This window comes from Paroedura picta, chromosome 6 (genome assembly GCF_049243985.1).
Source record: "Paroedura picta isolate Pp20150507F chromosome 6, Ppicta_v3.0, whole genome shotgun sequence".
Lineage (NCBI taxonomy): Eukaryota > Metazoa > Chordata > Lepidosauria > Squamata > Gekkonidae > Paroedura > Paroedura picta.
Genome location: NC_135374.1, coordinates 91037313 through 91060741, shown reverse-complemented (window position 1 = coordinate 91060741; position 23429 = coordinate 91037313). Strand labels below are relative to the sequence as shown.

The window sequence follows — 23429 nt, the reverse complement described above, 5'->3', positions numbered from 1 at the left end:
GCTGCTCCTCCTCTCTGCACTGTAGCACTGGCCTCGGGCTTCCGGGATCGGCAAGGTGGATGAGCTGCGCTGAAGCTCACATCCCTAATATCCAGCGGCCTCCAGTGGATTTAGCTTATCTTGTTATAGATTAGCTTGTCTTTCCCAGATATAAATTATATTTATTTTCATCAAATTGTTATGAATGTTTTATACCTTTGGAGGAAATAACTGTAGATGGCTCTACCTTGCTCCAGGCCAAACAGCAGGACCTCACAATGGCCCATTATGCATGGCTGCCGAAACGGCGATTTTGGGTCACATGGAAAACGTGGAGGGGGAAGAAGTGAAGCAAACCGCTTATGGACGGGACGGGACACAACGGCAGCAAAACCCAGAGTAACCGATTATGCACATGGCGACCCCGGTCACCCGGAAGCTGCGCTTTCTTCTGCGTTTCACTAACATGGCTTTTCCAGCGGCATGCACCAAATCTGCGGCCGGTTGCAGCCGGCACTGCGTTATCGGTGATTTTAGTCGCCACCATTCCACCCCGAATGCGTGCTATCCCCCTGTGCATAATGGGCCAATTTGGCACGCATTGGTGTCCTCACCTGAATCCAGACTGAGACTGTATGAAATTCCGCTGTTCCAGTTGCATAACCATGCAACTAACCACAAAACTACAGCGGTCCTTTGCTTCTCCCTGCAAAGCATGCACTCTCACTACCTGAAGGAGTCTCAAAGCGGCTTACAATCGCTTTCCCTTCCTCTCTCAACAGACACCAGCTTGATGTAGTAGTTAAGAGCGGTGGTTTCTAATTTGGTGAGCGTGGTTTGATTCCCTGCTCCTCCACGTGCAGCCAGTTGGGTGATCTTGGGCTCGCCGCAGCACTGATAAAGCTGTTCTGACCAAGCAGTAATATCAGGGCTCTCTCAGCCTCACCTACGTCACAGGGTGTCTGTTGTGGGGAGAGGAAAGGGAAGGTGATTGTAAGCTGCTTTGAGACTCCAGGTAGAGAAAAGCGGCATATAAGAACCAACTCTTCTTCCTGTGAGGTAGGTAGGGCTGAGCGAGCTCTGAGTGAGCTAAGACAGGCCCAAGGTCACCCAGCTGGCTGCCTGTGGAGGAAGAGTGGCTCTCCAGATTAGAGGTCACCTCTCTTAACTGCTATGCAATGTAGGCTCTCAAGAGATAGCGGGTGACTGATTATACAAGGGCACTGGTTAGCACAAGGGGGGGCAGCTGGGTTGACAGTGACTGGTGGATCTTGAGCAAGTTTTGCTTGGATGGGGGAAAAAGTTTGGAGAGCAGTGGGCAAGCAGGGGGAATGTAGACTGCAAGGGAAAATTTGGCACAACGTTGGGAGGAGAGAGGAAGGCAAAGTCCTGACTCCTACCCCATATCCTTCTTGACTGAATTGCCTCACACGAGGGGTGTTTACAAGTAAAATGAAAAAGAGATGGAAAACATCTGCTATCTGCAGTGTTACAGGGAACAAATATCAATTGCCTGCAGGGGAGCAGATTTCCTTATCTGTGTCTCCTGGCTCCACACACTGCCTTCCTGCTTCTGTTACCATCCAGGTGCCTCTCTCACAAATTCAGATCCAACACTTACCATGTGAATCACTATTCAAGTATTTTTGGACATTTCCCTGAATAACCTTTCAACCTATCTAGCAGCAAATTGCTATGAAAGCAACAATTCCTGTGGGGGAAAAATATTTTAACATTTTTACAATGTGGGGCAAAAGCTACACAGTGGCTCATATGGGGCGGGGGGGGGATCACACATCTGATTTATACAGAAACTTATAAAACATTTAAGAATGAAAGACCATCCATCTAGCTAGCAATACACTTGACCTTCTGCAAATGACAGATACATTTGATGCCCCATTATTCATACACAGTATAGATAATACGTCATCTTGTATTTGGAGCAACAACTGATTTCTTCACACTGATTAATCTCTGTGTTCCCTAAAATAACCGTTAGGAAAGCCATGCAATTCAGAATGATTTATTATCTTGCACTGCACAAAAATAGGGCACGATTATACTCTGTATATTGACAGAGTTATGTTGGTGATTGGTTTGACTTCCTTTTTGATTCAATGCCAGGGTTCTGTCTAACCTTTATTAGAAACCTGCCTTTAGTTTTTGATTTCAGGCAGTCAGCAAGGGAAGGAATAGCCAGAACATAAGAGATTCAGTCACTGATTATGATTACCATGCCTTTTATTGGGAGGTGTGCATTTAAAGTACCTGGAATTCACCCAGGAAACTGAATCCACAAGAGTAATATGGTAATGAAATATTTTTTGCCCCCTCTGTGCTAGCGTTAGTGAAACTGCTTCCACCACTTGCTTCGTGGCACACAACATATTAGATCAGTATCCTGGATGACTGGGAAGGCAGCATGGCATAGCCCAATTTCATCTGGTCTCAGAGGCTAAGCAGGGTCAGTATTTGGAAGGGAGAACACCAAGGAGGCCTCTTCAGAAGAAAACAATAGCAAGCCAACTTGGCTTCTCAACTGCCCTGTAAGCCTCTTGTTGAGGTTGCTGTTTCTCAGGCTGCACCCTGATTCTCCCCCCCCCCCACACACACACAAAACTGATTGAGCAATTATATTTTTGAAGAGCAAAGCAATGGTTTTGTACACCAAACATTTGTTACGGCACTAGGGAACCTTAAGCACATTCAAGGCTGAGAACGTGTAGAGATTGCTGCAAAGGATTGCCTGTAATTTCTGTATGTGTGTAGTGGGAATCTTCTGCACAAAGCCTTCTGAACGTACCACTCTGAACAGGTAAGATCCGCAGCTGCCTATTCACACGCATTCTCTGTGGTGGCTCCTGCCTTGTGGAATGGATGGCCTGCAGGCCAGGAAGGCTCCCACACTTCTACCATTTTGCAGAATGTGCAATACAGGAATGTTCAGGAAGACATTTTTATCAAGGGATTAGGACTGCTGTGCAATATAATAGCCCCAGAGGGTGCATTTATAAAGGAAGAGGATTATAGTCTGTTGCAATGCTTACTGAATGTATCACCTTGCTTCTACTGCATTGTCTTCTACTTTTGTCACTCGCTTTCTTCATTGTGATATGTCATGTTTTAGGCCGGGTGTGGATTTTCTGGCACCGTTTTCCAGTTCAGTAATCCTACGCCTACTGCATTTGTCTACTGGGTGTCTTCTTAAATCGCCATTGCGAGGAAGTTCCACATTCAGGAGACAGTAAAGCGTAATCTAAAGTATTCTTTCCCTATCACAAATGGCCAGCTAGTCCCGCATCATGTGTGGGAATATGAGGGCATAGTTTCTACAGCAAGGCTGTGAATGACAGAACTTAATTCATAGGGCCACCGTAAAACATTTGTATCTAACAGTGAAGATTTCTAGTAGAAGTATGTAATTCATTGGGGCAACAATTGAAGAACTGGAAGGGGGAGGAATACATATATCACCCTCTGTTAGTGATATATGTATTCCTTCCCCTTCCAGTTCTTCAATCCTAGCCCCACTGAATTACATACTTTTACTAGAAATCTTCACATTTAGACACAATTTTTTATGGTGGTCCTACAAATTAAGGCCCTGTTGTTCACAGCCTTGCTGTAGAAACACAGACAATGCTGGATTAGTTGGCCATTTATGATAGGGAAAGTACTCTTTGGAATATGCAAACAAGATTGAGGAAAAGGTTACATTTTCCTTATGAGGCAAGTTTGTTTGATTTTAAGCTGCTCTATCTTCAGTCCACCTGGTTTAGAGTACCTTTAAGTATGAGGTTTTTGAAAGTACCTATGTGATACATAAATATATTGCATTTATAAAAGACCCATGTTTTACAACTGCAGTTTTAATCTGAATTTCTCTCTCATGACTTCTAACGTTTCTCTTTAGCAAAAAGTATAGTTAGATCATGCATACAGAATGTTACATTTACAATGGCAGTCTCTGAATTTATACAATGAATGAACAGATACAATAGAAATTCGAAAAGTAATAAAAGTAAACTATATGCATAATTTATTCACAGCTTGAAAAAAAATAAAAACGGGATTTGAAGTACAACACTTCAAAAGACATAAAGGTTCATTCTGTCACAGTTGTTAACATTGTGCAAATAGGAAAATGCTATTCAGTTAATAGCAATTATTCAGTGAAACCAGGTCTGAAAACAACGAAGTACAGGAGAAAGTGCACAGACATTTTCCCGGTCAGTTTCAACATGTCAAAATACAGGAGAAAGGGTCTATCAAGATCTTTGACTCCTAGCAGGAAAACAACAACAAACATGTTAAAATGTTACACAGCTTGAAGTGAGATAAATTAACAATACTGAAGATTTAAGGCATATCTACTGTCTGAAGAGACTGCAGACAGGAACGTCATTGGAGATGTTCAAACAAATGATGCATTTCCCCCCTCACTTGTCAGTGTTATTGAGACGTTTTTAACTTGACAACTAATTTAAAGTATGCATTTTGATGCTATCATTGAGAAAATTTTTTGACTTGCTGCCATTCAGCTTTCTCCAACTCCTTTCAGAATCCAAGACAGCAGTCCTCGCCACAAAGAATAGCCACTATAAATACTCTAAATCAAACAAGATTGCTCAAGGCTGACTTTCATGCCACACCTTAAAAACACAACGGCCTTCTCACATTTCTACCCTGTCAGAGAATGTGAACTTTGGTCATGAAACCCATTAAGGCTCTTAAGTGGCCCTAGAAATGGCTGTGCCATTCATTAGTCTTCTCTTTGTGAATGCTGGCTCACTTCCCATGTTGTTTTCACTTGCCTTCAGACACAATACTAGCCAGCTGCTCTAAGCAGTCACATCCACTAGAACAAGTCAGTAAATCTCACTGGGGCTGCTCTACCCACCCCAGATCAGTCGACAGCCTGATAAAGCAGATTGGACCTCAGACACTCTTTTCAAAGTTCACTGAGGACACCCACTTTATCCAGGATTCCAACTATATCATTTGGGCCATCTTTCAACCCAGTTTTACCTACTGATGCTTAAGAGGGTGGCAAACAGGAGCCAGACTTTGAAGCACTGAGATAGAGGAAGTGGTACTGTGTGAACTGGGTATACAGTTTTATCAACTTTGGGTACCAGAGAGAGATTTAGCAAGGAAGCAGAATGCATATGCTAAGAGAATACAAATCACCAAGACTGAAATATACGTTATGTAAAATGATACATTTTGTGGGGCATCCTTGAGAGCATCCCTTCGAGAGAAACAAACAAAAAATGCTATAGAGATTGAGTGAAAAGAGAACTATTTGTTTCTACAGAAGCATCATACAGATTTTAACACATGCATGTCAAGTAGAAACACCTTGAGCATCATGGTGGAACAAAAGCATCCATTTGAGAAAAAGGCATATAGCTGTAAATTATATTGACCTGAATTAAGCTTGAAGGTTTTCAAGACGGCACACAACCTTGGCAATGATCACTGCTGATTCTACTTAGAATTCATAACCTGACCCAAACTCTGAACCAAGCTTTAGAATCTCCATATGACCTACTGCACAGGTAACGCCGTCCTGTGATCAGAGTGACACATCTTTTCTAATTCTTATTTTAATGCTTTTTAAAAAAATGTCAAAGGGATACTTTAGGAAAATTTGTTCTCGACAGCCATTAACTAATGATTTCATGCTCAGGCAAAAGAATCTGACACAGCAATGTTCTAAACACTAGATAGTGTCCTGTTAGCTTAAGGAATCTCTAAATTAAGTTTGGACTTGGGCCATAATTTCAATTTATTCAAGTAGCAGAATGCTGCCAATTTTTTTTGCTCCTTTCCCCTTTTTGGACGAATAAGCAATTTGTAAGGTAAGTTCTGAAGTGTTTTACTCTAAGTCATATAATTCTACATCCCTAAGCACAAAACAGGCGATGGGCTGAAGAGAAGAACTGGAACGCATGTGGTCAGAGTGGCCAATTCCATTTTGGCCTTGCTACTGATAATTATCTTGTGCAGGAGCTTGTTTCAGAGAAATACAAGTGAAGGTGCTTGCTGCAGTCAGAAATCCCAGCTGAAGGGTTCAATAGAGGGAGAAGCTCCAGATGCAGAGAGTTACACATATGCAACTCTCTAACCAAGGAGGGAGACAGGCCTTGCTTCCTACAAACATTATAACCTTGTAATGAGTCACCAAATAGGGACCAGAAGTTGAAGCCAGAACACACAGATCACAAGACTTAACCAAAAAAACAGAATAATCAACAGAAAACCCAAAAGTTACCCTTGTTACATGTGGAGATAAGCAGAGTCTTCAGCATGCCCATAGTTTTAGCGGAGTCCTGACCAGCTGTGCAGATATGAAGCCCACCCAGCTGGCTGTGATGTGCTCTCCTCCTCACCTTTTGAGAAGAACAAAAACATACAGCCTTTGTAAATCAAGGAAGAGCTTTTAACCCAAAGACAAGAAAGCATGATTTGACTGACCTGTATAACATTGCTGCTTAAAATACAAGTGCCCAACCCTATTATAAAACAGAACTATCCCCTATACAACCCTTATAGCCAGGGTAGTCAACCTGTGGTCCTCCAGATGTTCATGGACTACAATTCCCATGAGCCCCTGCCAGCAAATGCTGGCAGGGTCTCATGGGAATTGTAGTCCATGAACATCTGGAGGACCACAGGTTGACTACCCCTGCCCTATAGGACTGTTATAACCCCTGTCACAAGCAGAAGGGCTAAAATTACTCTTTGCACTAAGAGAAGGTGGTTGTATCTCCACTAGGTTTTCCCTGTGCACAAGAAATAGTACAAACTACCCTATATCTACCTGTGTATAAGCCTAGTTTTTCAGCACCTTTTTTCACACTGAAAAAGCCCTCCTCAGCTTATACACAGGTATATACGGTAATTGAAATAAAAGCCTGCACTGACAGCTTGTAGGGCATCAACAGTTTGACTGAGGGACTCTGGTCTTTTTTTTCCTTTGCATTCACTTCTTCCTCTTCTTAATCACTTCTTCCAAACTATTATTTTGGTTTCTTTGGGTGAAAAGCGGGGTACAAAAACCAGCAGCTATTCATCCTCTTAACTTTTCTGTATTTGTTGGTGGGGGAGGCTGGATGGGAGAGGCTGTGATGATGGAGCATTTCCCACCCTCACCTTATAAGCGAGTCAATGTTTGCCCAGATTTTGTGGTAAAATTAGGTGCCTCGGCTTATATGTGGGTCGGCTTATGTGCAAGCATATAGGTATTTCTTCTGACACAGTTTAAAAACCGGATTAAATGAAATCATGTGAACCATTTGTTGTACATGCCATTGCTTAACGTGCACACTTTTGATCTGTTAAAACTTACGTTAAAGTGCTATGTGTTACTGGTAGTCTTGTGCAAGTGGAACTATGCTAAATACATTCACCCATCCCTGGATTCCAACCCCATAGCTAGAAACAAGCAAACTAGCTTTTGGTTTTGATGGATATTTGGTTGTATGATCTATCATTATTCTGGCCATGTCATTTTGAACTATGATTTTCAGATCTAAAGTCATGCTAAAGGTAAATATAACTGAAGGACTGCTTATTCCTTTGTGGAACCCCCCCCCCAAAAAAAAAAAAACAATGTGTCCCTTCTTGGAGGCCCTGCATTGTACATTTTGTTTTGTTTTAAACATTTAGTCTTGTTTTCCCCAGTGCTCTAGAGGCCCTTGTTTGTCAAAAGACATCCAGGTTTTTCACTACATCTATTTTGCTGCACAGTCTTCACCAGCAGAAGCCTCTCTGATCTCCTTTCCTTTCTCTGATAACACTCCCTGACATAGAACACACCGGCAGCAAAATAGCTTCACACACCTTGAGCAATTGCAACAAGCTTTCCTTTTTCTTCTGGACTCAGCTGCAACATGGTGTCTATTACAGGAAGAAGCCTCTCTCTTTCACTGCCCGATTTCAGAAATATAAACTGGAGCAGAACATTCTTCAAATATTCCAGATTAGCTACGGATTTCTCTCGTTCCTGGTTTCTTTCTAAACGTCTAATTTCATTTTTAAGAAGCTGAAGGTGGAAAAAACACAGAGAACAAAAAAACATCCCTAAGTGGCTGTGAAAAAGTAAGAAAAGCAGTCAAAATGAGCAGCTGCGGGAGAGATTCCTGTTAGATTAAACACAGTATTATAGACTGTGTTTATAGATATATCATAGAAGAATGGAGTCAAATTTGATTTCCTTCATACTACTAAGTTCTGCCAGCCTCCTGGACAAGCAGATGAGTGAATAAAAGTGCAACCCTTTGTTATTATGCCTCCTGGGTCATATGATCATGCAGGATCATCAGCAGAAATATAAGAGTGTGAATTGACTCCCATATGCAGAAATCATGGATAGACTGAAAGGAAGAGGAGGCTGGAGGAGTTCCCCTTTCAACAACATCAGGCAATCAAAAGCCTGAAGGCACTTGTAGGGGGTGTGTTCTTGGCCTGTTCCCATCTGCTACATTTCACAAAAAGTCTTTCTGATCAGAACTTGTTCACGATCTCCAGCCTCAACTGGGCTTGACCTGGTGGAATGCTCTCCCTGGTGTTATCAGGACCCTCCAGGACCCTTCAACAGTTCCAGAGGGCCTGTAAGACAGCTGTTCCGCCAGAACTATGGTTGACATCAAGAAATAATCACTGAGGAAATGTTGACCTCCCTACTCCAAAAATATCACTCTGCCCAATATAAATTAGCCCCTCACTCCGAAAGGACTTTAAGGAGGTGGCTTTTAATATAATTTAAACTTATATTTTATATATGAATTAGTTTATTTATTTATAGTGTATCAGTTTGTTTATTTTATTTTGTTACCTACCCTGAGCCAATTGGGAAGGGTGGGGTATAAATATAAAGTAGTATTATTTTAGATTCTAAGGAGCATGACTTATCCTGATCTTGGAAACAGCTGTGGCAAAACATTTCATGCTGTGTAAAAGACTATATTTGATGACAAGCCTTGTTGGTGCAATACTGGTAGCCCTGCTTTTGAATCCAACTCCCAGTACCAAAGCCTGTGTTCTTAGTTCATCTTCTGCCCCTTAAGAACTCTATTCTCTTACAGTGACTTCTGCACCCTGACTCTGTTCTCAAAGCAGGGCAAAGAGCACTTGGTGAGACAGACCTTTGTCCTGCTAAACTTTTGTTGAACTTACACAGCACAGAATGCAACACGTGGGGAAGCATGCACTCACTAATGGGAATGATAGCAATTTCACATGACAATTACAGAGGGATTTGTAGACAGTCATATGAACTAGAAGACTGCTAAGAGTCTGTCTACTGACCTTAATTTGTTCCATTAGAATCACATTGGTTGCTTCTGATTCCCGAAGTAACCCATTTAGGTGATCGGCGCTCTTTGTTGTGGTGTTTAGTTTCTGGACCAGCTCTTCTTTTGTAAGCTCTGCTTGCCACTGAGGGGGTTCTGTGAATATTGAAAAGGTAATGTGAACCTGGCCTCATGATTTTATTTTATGGAGTCACTATTCTTTATGGTTACCATCCAGAGTTATAGACACTTTCAAGGGCTTCAGCCCTGCTCCAATCTAGGTCTTTGCTTCCTGATTCTGGTGCAGTTATCAGCAATGGCTTGACAGGCAGGATACTTTTTACACTGAACAGAATCTCTCCACTGCACCCATAAAATAAAATGACAGCTGTACTCCGGACTATAAAAACACACACAATTTTTCTGGATGGTGGCCTGTGCCTACACAGCAAAAGACCAATGTAATATTGAATATACACATGTGAAAAAGCTAAGGCCTTATCGACAACTCTGCAGACTTAGATCTATATAACTTTTTCACATTAAAGTTTGCGGCAATGTTCTGAATATTATTTCCCTTCTACTTAACAGGTGAATCTTCCCTGTCTTTCCCCAAAACAACAAATGTGTTATATAACTTGGCAGTGCACATGCCTATCCATCTGACAACTCTTAGCTTTTCACTGAGCAGCACTTCATTTTGGAGGACAGGCTCAGAGTTGTCATTCCCACCTCCACTGTTGCTGGAACTAAAATTAAGGTAACAATCACACCTTCTTCCATCTCAACTGTGCTTCCCTATCCTCTGCTGATTTTTTTTTTTTAGACCTTAAGGTTCTTAGGGCAGGTTCTTTTCTTTTGTAAGTGCCACACACAGAGATGGTGCTCCAGAAATAACAACATAAAAGATCTCTCTTTGGTACTCACTTTATCTACACAGACAAGTAACCACCTAAAAGAAGAACTATCAAATAAAACCTTTAGCTTCTGTTATCTGACGCACATTAGCGCTAATAAAATTCCTAGTTAAAGCTAATGCTTTTTGTTCCTCTGTGCTTGCAAAGAACAATTTAACTCAGGATTTCAAAAAACAAAACAAAAATAAAACCTAAACAATTAATCCCATTTAATCCTAGACTCTGTATCAGCCAGACCCTCAGAGAATAAAACTCACAGAATTCATCATTATAATTGAGTGGCTATTTGCTCCAAATTTTGCAGAGAAAATATGCCTGAAGGTCAATTATGTTAAGCCAGTCTAACTTCTCTGACAGCAGCTCACACTACTGGTATAATAGATTGTGCAAGAGTGGCTATCAAGAACACTGAAAGAGACTGCTTCGGTATGAATGCTTTTTGGGGGTGCATATGAAGGAAGTAGAGCAGAAAGCTCTGGACAACGAAAATAACTCTACTCCAAAAACTTCCAAGCACTACTAAGTTCTGCAGACAGGGAAACCACCACTACCACACGGCCTTAAGAGAAGTGTTCCTTACCAAGTTTTGTATCAGGTGTATTAAGGAGCTGTTCCAAAGATGGTATGTAAGTGCTGGCAGAAGACACAGATTCCGTGTCAGTGGTTTCCATTCCTTCTCCTTCCTCTCTAGCTACAGTGTGCACATCAAGAAGAGGAAGGTCAGTGTTCCTTCTTTCTCGCAAGTTCTTTGTTGGTATATTGGAAGGAGTAGGACCTGAAAAATCAGGAATTCTGCTACAATATAAAGTTGCTACTGGAATGGAATTGCACAAAAGCTGGCCAGACAGACAAGATGCTCCCTCCCACAGCCCTGGTGATAAATCCAATAATAAAACCAAACCACTAATAGCTTGATGCCATAAACATCTGCCACATCCTCCATGTGTAAGCCCTACCAACAGCATATAACATAGGAAGAGATCCCCCTGGTTTAGTTAGGGAGCCGGCAATTCAATTTAAGATAAGCGAGAGTCTCAGAGGTGTGTGACTGTGAGGAAAGCGCTGACAGTACCTCCCAGCTTAACATTATTTCTGCCCATAGGTAACAAAAGAAGCTTACTTTTTGAACTTGGCTCACTTCTGAGTTGAAAGAGCTGGGCTTCTACTTTGGACAGCTGCTGCTGCAATGTCTCCACAGTCTTCCTGTGCTCTTCCTGAAGATGCCTGACTTGGTCTCGGAAACTGTTTCGAAGAGCTTCATTCTGGGCTGTCAGCTGACTCATCGTCTGTGCGTGCTCGGACTTCATCACCATGTTTTCAGACTGTATTGTACAGAGTCTGTAAGAGAAGAGAAGCCCATGTATTTAAAGCTAAGAGTTTATTCTAAATAAACAAATAGTCCTTGGATGCTACACATATGAGTTTTAAGTTTTAAGTTTAAAGGAACCTTAAGAAATGCATTGAAATATCTTATCCCCAACAGAAATAGCCAATAAATTGTGGGGGCTTAGCACCAAAGACCAAATGTATTTGTTGAGATGGATTTAATCCTTTCTTGAATGTCATTCACAGAAGGGCAGTCTCATGCCCCTTGGAAAGTCACTCGTGAGGGTTGGAGAACAGAAAATAATAGAAGGTTACAGTCCGTCCTCTCACTGCTGCATTCCATGCCGCTCCTGAAGATGGTTCAGCATTCAGAAGCAAAGGGCTGTACTGGAAAGGTAGCAAAACTCCTGCTCATCAACATCTGTTCTTGCTGTAACCGGTTGGTGGATTCAAGTATGAAATGCTAGTCACAAGAAGAAACAACAATTCAATTTACACAGTAGATGCATACTTTTCTCGGAGCTCTGCTTCCTTTGCTACGGTCTCCTGAAGAATTTTATTGTGTCGTTCCAGCAATGTGTCGTGTTCGGACTGCAGCGATTGAAGCTCAGCTACATTGATTTGTAAGTTGTGTTGAGTGTCTTGCAATTTTGTCTTTAACTGATCTATTACATTTTCTAGGTGTTCTCTAAAGGAAAGAAAATAAAACAAAACGGCTTACAAATGTTAATGCTGCTTTTCAAACTTCACATGTATCATTGGCAGACCATGAAAATAATGTGTTCTGTAGGTTACAGGACTTTGTACAGTTTCAGGTACAGACAAATAACAGAACTCTTAAAAGTAAAGGAAATTACGGATGGACTTAATTTTCATTATACAGGATTAACATAAACTGAACTTGGGTACTAAGGGATGATAAGAGGAATTCTGTGAGCAGCAAATGACTCTTTTGATGGCTGTTGTGGCCTCATGGAAGAGAAAGGGCAGCACCAAACAGTTCGACATAGAAGCCAACAGCTGGCTAAGGGAGAGAGGAGAGGAATCCTGGGATGGTTGCAGCCCTTGAGCCAGAAAAGGAATGTACATAAAACCACTGACACTTTCAGCAGCAAGGCATGGGGCAAGATACTACACCCAAAGCTTTCCCTGCTTCCCTGGAGAAAGGTTGGATGTCAATACTTGTTTGGGCTAGGAGAAGGACTCCATAGTAGAGCACCTGCGTAGCCTGCAGAAAGAGTCAGTGGCTGTAGATCTCACCAAGACATGTTAACTTGGCAAATATAGTATCATAAACTAACTACTGGGACTGCTTTGGAGTGTTTTTTTTTAAACTATACTTTGGATCAAATGGTTTCTTGGAGAATTCAGTGGCAGAAGAAGAAAGTATGCTGAATGCAGGAAGCAGGGTCAACAGCAAAAGCAACCATATTTTCTGTAATGAAACAAACCCCTGCCTACCTCTATCAGAAGGACTCTTAACAAATGTCCCCCCATCAAAAGCTGATACTTCAAAGTAAACAGCTACAGTTACCTTTCTTGTTTGCTCCCATCAGTTTCAGCTTGAGAAGATTTATTCTTCTGTCTTAAAACATTATGAACACGAACTTTGTAGCTTTCAAATTCAGATGACACAGCAGCGTGTTCTGCCTGCAATGACAGGGGAGGGCGGATGATATTTCACAAGCAGCCTACTCCTGACACAGGTAAACTTTGGATGCAACTATATTGTTGCCGGATCACAAGCATGGGCTTTCTGAAACACAGCAAATTTGCCCTTGCAGGTTGTAAGTTCAAGTTGTTATTACGTGATCAATAAAAGATAGACTCTCCTGAGAATGGCAGTAAAAAGTGTTCTACATTAACCACACCTTCCAGATACCCTTTTAAAATGGATCGATTCAACGTAATTTTCCCCTCAAAGTTTAGTCAGTTTCTATGATCACCACAAGCTGGGGGCTGAATCACCACAGGCAGGCATTTTGCTGTGAAGCAGCCATCATTGCCCATCCACTTCTATAAAGACATCAATCGAATGCTGACTTGTAATTAAACTGGATGCTGAGTCATTCTGTTTCACTCAAGCCCAAAAGATAGAGATACCTCTGCATTCAATTTGAGACACCCGTTGAAGACCTACATTCATGGTGCACTGTTACCACAGCATAATACGACTCCCTCTTTCACCACTCTACCCTTTTAAAAAAAATTCCACAATAGAAATGTATTCATCAAACAATCAAAAATTCCTCAGAACTTGATCTACCTAACCTGCATGGGAAAGACAGGTGTGTTCTTATTAAGCAGAAGTCCTTCAGAAACTTTCACTCAGTTCTCCTGGGCCCATAACTGATATGACATATGTGCAAGAGATCATGATTTCGCTTGATCCCTGTTTATAATCTGCTACCTTTCACTGTGTTCTATGGATTAAAGCTGAACAGCACCAAAATCTTAACTTAATAAACAAAACTCATATCATGGTTAGCCACTGCCGTGCTCGGCCCCTATTCCTACAACATCCTTATAAAGTCATCGGCTGGGTTTTCCTTTTCGAAGATACACACCTAGAATCCTCTCATACTTTGAAGATGTTGTAGGATGATGGACAGATGGGAAGCCATAAAGCAAGCAGTGTACCAACGGGCCCAAGAGTCATCAGAGACATAGACAGTGAACTAAGTCTCCTAGAGACAGTCAACATGGATCTGCATTCAGCTTTCTGGAATAGCAATACTTTTATCCTGATAATCTGTCCCTCTCTCTATAAAGGGAGGCTAACTTGAGAGGTGTATTCTTAGTTCAAAAACACTGTTTTCAGTCGGCCTTTCCGCAAATGATGAAGATAAATATTTTCAGTGATAAGCCATTAGTTAAGAGCATAACTCCCCCCCCCCTTAGTGAATACCTTTGCTGCACTGCACTCTTCTTGGAGCATTGCAAGCTTCTGCTGATAAGTGCTCAAAGTACGTTGGTGGTGCTCTACGGAAGTCCGGAGTTGCTCCTGAAGTTTGTGTTTTTCTGAGGTTAGTTCAGCCAACTGAATCTGGAGGAGGAGATTTATTCTGGTTAGGTGGATTTCTTGGTCAAGCACACTCCCGCCAAGGACAGAATTTCCACCCAGAATTCATTGCCATGAATGAACCAGGCCTAGCGAGATGACTGGATTCAAAGGGCCATCAAATTTTTGCATGGTAACCACAGTGGTGGTTTAGGCATACCACTTTTCCCTACCATCGGTTTGTTATCTTGGAACTCTGGCCTTTGGATGGTGGTGACAACAGGGCATATGACACTTTTATTATTTTACATGTAACTAAATCTAAGCTTTAAAAAGCCAACTGGACAATTGGTCTGATGTGCTGAATTCAAATGAGCACATATAACTAGAGGCAATGTGAAATGCTTGGTTTTCTACAGGCAGGCACAGAAAAAGGAAAGTAGTCTATTGCGATGTTCATTGTATCTTGTTTTATGTGGCTCTACCTCCCTAATCCACTTTCTGCATTGTTTATGGGAAGGCATGCCTTAGGCAGTTCTTGACTTGCCCTGTTTTCTAATTCTGCAACCCAAGGCCTGCTGCATCGCTTATTGGACATCTAACTGCATTGTTTTTATATTTTGTAATCATCCAACCTGTCATCTCAGCAAGACAAGCTGTACATGAAGCTAACACTGATTTTAATAGGAACCTTAAAAACATATGCTTAAATGGTACTCCAAGGGAATCAATTAGACTGAAAAGAGGCTTAACATTCATTTTGCCTATTAAGTAGAATAACCACTGGCCCATTAAATGGGATTATCATCACATACTTCATTTACAAAGTGATCATATGACTTCTGCTGTGCTCCATTGGCTTGTGTATGTCCTTATTTTACTTAGCCAGAGCACCAGCAGCCTAGACCAGGATGCAAGTTGCCATACAAATATTTTAGCCTATTCGGTACAGCTTGCCTGCAGAGGGAATTAAAAGCAGGGTTTATTCTCTACCTATTTATTTTTCACAGCTGAATTTATTGAATACATCAGGACGAAAGCTGGGTTAACAATTGCAAAGGATGCTCAGGTCCTAGAGATGCTATGACTCAAAGCTTTACGCCGATTTCTACACAAGCTACTTAATCGGTAAGATGTTAAGAGTAGAATGGCGGCTGGCAAGACAGTCTGAGAAGATGGTATGATAGACAACACTTAGAAAATTCTTGGAGGGAAAATTTCCCTCAGCGGGAAAGGGTGTAGAGAGGTACCTGTCGCAGATGGCGCCAAAGGTAAGCCACAGAGTATGGAGACAGCTTAAAATAAAAACTGCTCTGGTAGTACCACCCTTTCTCACTATTTAGGGGGAGGAAAAGTTTATCTTGCTTGCCTTGTAAACTTCCACTTGCTGCTGACTTGCTTCCAATTCTCCTTTTAGAGATGCCTGAATTCTCAGAAGTTCATTTTCCTACAAAATATAAGCATAGTAAAGGTGACACTATAGAAGACAAGGCATGGTGGGGCGGCATCACTTTGTTACAAGAAAATCAGGCTTAACAAACAGTAAAAAACGACTCACGGTTTGTTTCAAGTCAGCCAGCTCTTTTTTTGTTTTCACAAGCAGCTGTTTGATCTTAGAGTTCTTATCCTCAAACTGTTGTGCAGAGGCTTGAAATGACTCTAAGGGATCAAACAGACATTATAAGCAACAAAATTGCAGGATGTTTCAGAAAAGATCCCCCCCCCCTGTTTCGCATTTCCTGAACATTTCAAAAAGACAAATGTTAACAGTGCCTCCTTCTTGCACCCTCATTTCAACACAAGTTAAAGCTATACAAAAAGCATTTGTTGTTTGACTTTTTAAAAAGAAAGAATTAAAAGACTTTTTCTGGGGGAAAAGTATCCTAAATGCAATTGACAAAACTTAAAAAAAAAACACAACAGCACCCACAACTTAGGCTTATAGTTGTGAAAAAAGACATTGAGATGCCGTCCATTGCTCTATCAGTGCAAGGGCAACAGGTCTTTGCCATGTTTCCTTTCCCAAGCAGTTGTTTCTGATGCCAGGAATGTTGATTCCCAAGGTCTCAGGATAGGTGTGGACTAACAGCACTAGGGAGGGAGAAGGGGGTGAAACCACTCCTACTCCCTATCCAACAACCCCAGATGAGCTGATAGAAGACAATCTATTTTGCCCAGTGGAGCTCTTGACCCACATGGCTGGTCCATGTCAGTCTTGCAACCCTGGGAATCAACTGTCCTGAGGTTGGAGGGGACTGTCAGGTTGGAAAAACATGGCAAAGACCTGCATATACCAGTGCCAGTATGTTCTGTTAACAGACTGTTCTCTAACCCTCTCACAAATGGTGACTGTCCACCAGGATATCAAATTTGTACATGCTGCAGCATGCCCTTGATCTGTCTAACAAAATGTTTTGGCATCTACTTAAAGCAATTTCTGGGATGTTATTAGCACTGATTGAACTGGTGGTATTAAACTGTGTTTGCATGATACTATATATGCCCTGCTTCTTTTCAATTGCTCAGGCTCATGCCCAAAATCCCCCCTGCAGCATTAAAATATACACAGAACTTTCTTTGGACAAGAGGAATGCTCACTCATTTCATCTTGCAGCGTTGCTTGCTTTTGCTTCTGAATTTTAATCTCTTGCTCAAGATCCTCAATTCTGTTGCCTCTGTCACTGAGCTTTTGGTTCAGTTCTTTAACCAAACGCTCATAATCAGCCATTTCCATGTCCATCAGTGTACTCTTCTGTGCATCCTGCATGTTATCATTTAAGCAGATGGTATTTACAGAATTAAAATTTACAACTCCATTGGTCAAACCTTTTTTGAGCAGATGGTTTGTATGGCCCCTTCCAATTCTATGATTCTATTTTGCATGGCAAAAGTCTCTCCTTTATCACAACTGAATTATTAGAGTTTAATATATCATGGATTACCAAAGGTGCTTTTTTTAAGATTCTATATCCAATGCACTAATAAATGGAGCCATCATTTGAGTCACATGAAATCCTCAAACACTACCCCGCAAACGCAAAATAAACACTTTTTTTTGAAAATTCTAGATAATTCTGAAGTGTGTCCAAGAACATTCAAGTGATTCAGTTGTAAGCAGCTCTGACAGAAATTGCCAGAAACAGTATACAGATTTTTAGGCAATATTTGCCTGCAATCTTTAAACCAAAACAGTTCTATTAAAGTCAATAGGGACTCTGTGGAGCAGGTTGCAAATGATTAGCCCACCAAGGGAATCTATCTTTCATTACTCCTCCTTATTATTTGACACAAACTGGAAAGAGGGCACACATTTGACAGAGTGTAGCTTGATCCATTACCTCTCTAAGTTTTGTCATTCTCCCTCCACTTTTATTATCCCCTCTGTTGTATGGTGTAATAACTGAACTCAGTCTGTACTAGAGAGAAAGGGACAGGGCTATGAGGACAGGGAATGAGGTGGCTGGATGGAGTCACTGAAGCAGTAGGTGCAAATTTAAATGGACTCCGGGGAATGGTAGAGGACAGGAAGGCCTGGAGGATCATTGTCCATGGGGTTGCGATGGGTCGGACACGACTTCGGATCTAACAACGACGAGGACAGGAACCAGCTGACCTATCAACAGCTCTCACTGAGGTTGGTGTGACCAAGGATAGGGGACTCAACCACGGACTCTGGTCCTGACAAGCATAAGTATTTCCTCTGCCATTAAGCCCATAAGATCAGTCTGCCCAGAGCCCAGACGTTCACATTCAGACCATCATCGTGGTGGTCACCAGGGATCACATCTACCTTCTTTGCCATCTCCAGTTCTTCCAAGACTTTTTGGAGATGCTTTCTTTCTTTCTGAAGTTGGGCCTGCAGATCTTCAACTTCTTTTGCAGCGGTGCTGTGCTCCTGCCAAAACAGTTTAAGGGCTGTTCACTGAAAGGGGAAAAATAACTATTTTGGATTTCTTTCTGGGTTGTTGCTTTTTTTAAAGACTTTGGCGTACCTTTATTTTTTGTTCTTTTAGAAGTTTTTCAGCTTCAAGTTCCTTGTCTGCTTTTGTTTTGGCCTTCTGCATTTCTAACAGCTGGGTTTCCAACAGCTTAGTGTTGGTCTGCAGAGTCTCTACCCGAGCCATGAAGTCTTCATTAGCAGAGCGCCACTGGTCTTGCTAAAAAGAGTATGAGCAACAAGCATGGTATTCATTCTAGATCTCATTTCCAAATTATGTCTTCTGGGCTTTGGAAAGTATATGTTCTGAGCCTCTAGAAGTGGTACCTGTTGAGCTGATGTGTCCAGTTGTCTCGAAAGATCCTCTATCTGACGTTCCAAGTTCCGAGATCGGTCTTTTTCAAAATCCAGCTGCTCCGCTTGCTTGTCAAATTCTATTAAGAGATTCTGGGAATACATACAAATGCCTTTAAACTTTTGTTAAAGAAACAGAAGCAACTAATGTTCTATGCATGCAAGAATCAGTAAGCACATCTCTTTATTTATCATAATACCAGAAGTACCCTAGAAGAAAAAATGGGAGAGCTATTTCCTCATATGGAAACAGCACTGATTTTTTGTTTTGTTTTGTTTACTGGCAAGCCATCTGTAAAATCTACATGGTCATATCCAACTGCAACTTTGTGGTCATATTCCTCCAAGGGTGATTCAAAATATATACTCCATTATGTGTTTGCTAAATGTATCAGTATGGACTCAAGTAAGTAACAACAAGCAGCTGTTTCATGGCTAATTTAAATAAGATTACAGAGGGGACAGCACCATGCGGAGGCCAGTGGGGTAGAGCAGCTAGCACCATGAAGGACCCTCAGCTCTCACCACCACTGTTTGCTTAGTGGCAAGCAGATGTGTGTTCAGGATCAAGGTTAAGAACCACACTTTAAAAATGTCAACCAAATGGCAGTTTTACCACTGAAGCATCTGTATTATACATATACCAGGGTTGAATTAAGAATGATTTGACGAGCAGCCAGTTTGTAGTATATGTACACAGAAATGTCTGTATAGCTGCAATTGAATGCAAAGTCTGACTCCTCTGAAATGAAGCAAAATTGTAAATGCAAAATTGTGTGAGCACTGCCGTTAACCCAAATGGAGGCACTGCCATTAGCAAAGAACGGCAACATTGACTCTGCCTTTCCATATGCTGTCCATTATGCTTAAGCAATAAAGGAGATGGAATTAAACAGCAGTCCCCTGTATTTTATGGGGTTTTTCCAATTGGATCATTTTGAGAAGAAAAAAACCCTAATCCTCTCCATGATCTCTCTTTGGGTTTTGTGCAATATTCCAGAAGATTGCAACAAATATTAAAAATGGGGGTCAGTGCTAATCCAAGTAGCTAAGACCTGGACCTGAACACCCAGGCTAGTCCAATCTGGTCCGATTGTGGAAGCTGAACAGGGTCATCCTGGCTAGTACCAGGTGGGCTATATCGAGACAGCCCAGGATCACTACCCAGAGACAGGCAATGCCAAACCACCTCTGAATGCTTCTTGCCATGAAAGCCTTGTGGAATCATCTCAAATCAGCTGTGATGAAAGACAGACAGACAGAAGTACCTGAGGAGAACAGTTTATTTCACAGTTGAGGTAAGAAAATCCACACCACCAAAAATACCTGCAGCTTTCTGCTACAGTACAGTCTGCTGTAAACAAGGCACCCACTTACAATTCCACAGCAGCTTTAACAGATGCAAAATTGGTGCAAGCCCTGCTTTGACTAAGACAGCAATTCTGAGCTGGTCTACCCAGAATTCTTTTCAGGTCTATTCAATGGGGCTAACTCCCAGAAAAGAGTCCTTGGAGACTGTACTGTCAGTGTTTCAAGCACATAAATCATATATGAAGACAAACCACCTGCATTTTACCTTATAGCCCTCTGCTCCCTGAATGATGTCTCCCATCGAAGAAGAAAGCTGCTCTCTCTCTGAACGTGTTTGCTCCAGCTCTTCCCTAAGGGACTGCATCTAAGGGCACAGTCAGATGCAGCTTTGTTAATGACAATATTCATATTAAGTACATTTCTATCTCCTTCTGTTCAGAAGACTCATGCAGACATGGCTCAAAACAAGATAAAATACTAGTAAGAGCATGAATCAAAGCCATCAAACTACAGGACAAGTTATAGCTAGATGCCTTTCTAAAAAGAAGGATCATATACTGACTCTGAGAAATGTTAAGACAGAAGGAAATTCCAGAATCAGAAAACAACCACAGATCTATATTGCCTTAATTTTTGAATACAAGGCGTGGATTGTATAACAAAGATTGCACTCTTGATAACCCTTAGTTGTGAGAACACAAGCAAAGGAAGCACATAATATTTAAGTTATGTGCGAGGCCTGCCAATAACAATGACTTCCATTTTTGCATGCTGACCAAACCATTTTTCAAAACTGAGACTATGTGACTGTACACAGATGCCAGTACACTGATAGCATCCAAATTTCCAAGTCTCTCCAACACAAATTATACAAGTCAAAACAGAACACCATGGAATTTGATACGCTAAATCAGAAACTTAACTATCAGAAAGGTTTAGGATTACCCTAAGAACAACAAATGGAACAATTTAAAAGCAGACCTCAAAAGACTTGTGTAGCTTCATTATGAGATTACAAATTTCTGATTGTGTGTGGAATTATTGTTTAATTTTTCATTTATTTAAAAATTCTGAGATCCATCAGATGCAAGTTACCTCTTTTCTGCTAGAATCCAGCTCCTTCCTTAATTTCAGAGCAACCGCTTTAATTTTATTTAATTTTTCTTCTTTCTCTTTCAGTTGTGTTTCTAAATTCACTAAGCAAAGAAAAAGTCAGTCTGTTATAATGTTGTTAGCTACCCTGAGCTGGCATGCTGGGGGGGGGGTGTCAAATATAAGTATAAATATAAATAAATACATACAATGTAAAGGGAAATTTTCATATTGGATAAATTGCAAGTTTATTTAAACTATCAGATGAAACTGTGAGATATATATCCATATATAACACATTTTATCTTGTTTCATGTTATTACCCCATTACAATATATAATTTCCATTTCAGGTGAACTGACACAATTAGTTCTTATTCAATTTAACATGACTCAAGATAACTGGATTGCATTGCTTAAGCTCAGCCATAGCCATCAACAAAACACCAAAGAGGAGGAAAATTTAATATTAATACCAAATTACAGTGTCAAATAGTCAATGCAGAAAGGTAAAAAAACAGTTTCCCTCTCAACTTTTCAACGAGAAAAATTTCTTCAGTTACAGAGAACTAGCAAACCATTGATGATACTCTAAATAATCTAAAGACATTTTTGCAGAATTTATATACCAGGACCAAAATTTTTAACCTCTTCCTCGCAGAGAACCAAAACTTAATTCTACAGATTTTCATATAAAGGCAAAAGCACAAGCAACATGGGAAGGAAAATGTAATTTCAACCCTAGACTTGAGAACACAGATATACAAACGCAAGCTATTGAAACTAGGGGTGGGTCCCAGAAAGAGAAGATCTAAACTGTTTTTGTCATTGTTTGTATGACTTGGGAAATTATTTACTGGATTTGGAAGTTAACCTTCCCAATGTGAAGATCATATTAGTGGGTCAATGGAATGACAATAATTGTATGGATCTCTAATTTGACTAGGCAATCAAAAGATTCCTTAATCAATAAATCCAGGAGGACTTTTTGTCAGTTGATTAGGAATTCAGATTTAGTATTATTGAATGGTAATATTGATGGTGATAAATGTAGTGAATTTATTTATTTGACCTTTAGGGGAGCAACCTTCTAGTTGATATTCAATTTTTTTCTTTCACCCAGAAAGTGACTATCAATCACTTATGCTCTAACTTATTAAATTTGATAAAATTCTAAATAATGAATCAGAGACAACCTTAATACTACCTCCACTGGAAATTATTGATAGCTGACTGCAATGTAATTAACATGAAGTACTCCTGAATAAGTGTCCACAGGACTGTTGTCCTACAACAAACATCTTGCTACCTATGGCAATAGAATTAGACAGAAAGAATCTTCCCCCTAACAAGCAGCCACCTAAGTCAATTACAGCAAGATGGTCAAAAGGGCACGTTCAAGACTAGCAACACAATCCTAAACAGAGCTATAACCCTTGAAACCAACAGAATGTAGACAGGTGTGATTTTGGAATCACTTTTTAATTATTTATTGTGGCACAACTATTCATATGTTAACAATCTATTTCACCAGATGCAATGTAATTCATAAAGATTAGGCTACAATGTTCTACAAAGACAAATTTTTGGCTCCAATGCCCTACCTCTTAACCAAATCTTCTCTGAAAGAACAAATTAAGCCAGGACTAAACAAGCAAAAACCTCTACACCATCAAGCTCATTGTGAGTTTTGTAATTCAAACTTGATCAATGTTCACAAGACAGCACGACTAGATGCTGGTCTGTTTTTCATATCTTGCTCAACTCAGGAAGCAGGCAACCTCTTTGATACCAAAGATGACATTGGACATTTTGAACACCGGATCTGCAAACTGAGAACTTGGGGTGAACTTTTTTTTGAAAACTGCTTATCAGGATTCTCACAGAAGCTTCTAAAAATATATATGAGCTGAGCTCTGTGTGGATCATACATCATATTTTGCCATCCTCCTTATGAGAGCAGCATATTCCTGTGGGCAGCTGCTTATTTAAACTACAGGGTTTCGTTTTGACTTGGAACAACTGAATTCTGTTTCCCATAGCCTACAGTGGCATTCAGTCACACATAAGGTGTGTATAAAAATTAACAAGAACATGTGACAAGCAAAAGCCTTTTGAATAATCCTCTAAGAGTGGATGGTTTAGTTTTATTTACATATTGCCTCTATTTCCGAATTATGACAACACACGAGAGGAAACAAATTAAGACAG

General features: G+C 40.7%; 1 protein-coding gene across 3 annotated transcripts in view; it reads right to left on the bottom strand.

Annotated features, from left to right (window-relative positions):
- Positions 1-3998: 3998 nt before the first annotated feature.
- Positions 3999-23429, bottom strand: part of GCC2 (GRIP and coiled-coil domain containing 2) — a 35237-nt gene continuing 15806 nt past the window's right edge. The window contains exons 8-23 of one of the 3 annotated variants that reach the window (XM_077343617.1): positions 21223-21323; positions 20393-20491; positions 18790-18909; positions 18518-18682; positions 18316-18420; positions 17124-17286; positions 16084-16184; positions 15895-15972; positions 14433-14570; positions 13059-13174; positions 12036-12212; positions 11319-11536; positions 10779-10889; positions 9298-9437; positions 7831-8032; positions 3999-6377 (exon numbers count right to left, since the gene is read on the bottom strand). In XM_077343617.1, the coding sequence (XP_077199732.1) occupies positions 6307-6377; positions 7831-8032; positions 9298-9437; positions 10779-10889; positions 11319-11536; positions 12036-12212; positions 13059-13174; positions 14433-14570; positions 15895-15972; positions 16084-16184; positions 17124-17286; positions 18316-18420; positions 18518-18682; positions 18790-18909; positions 20393-20491; positions 21223-21323 (2105 nt within the window). In that variant the 3' untranslated portion in view covers positions 3999-6306. Of the gene's footprint in view, positions 6378-7830; positions 8033-9297; positions 9438-10778; positions 10974-11318; positions 11537-12035; positions 12213-13058; positions 13175-14432; positions 14571-15894; positions 15973-16083; positions 16185-17123; positions 17287-18315; positions 18421-18517; positions 18683-18789; positions 18910-20392; positions 20492-21222; positions 21324-23429 lie in introns of all 3 variants that reach the window. The other 2 variants (XM_077343616.1, XM_077343615.1) reach the window with 2 other exon arrangements.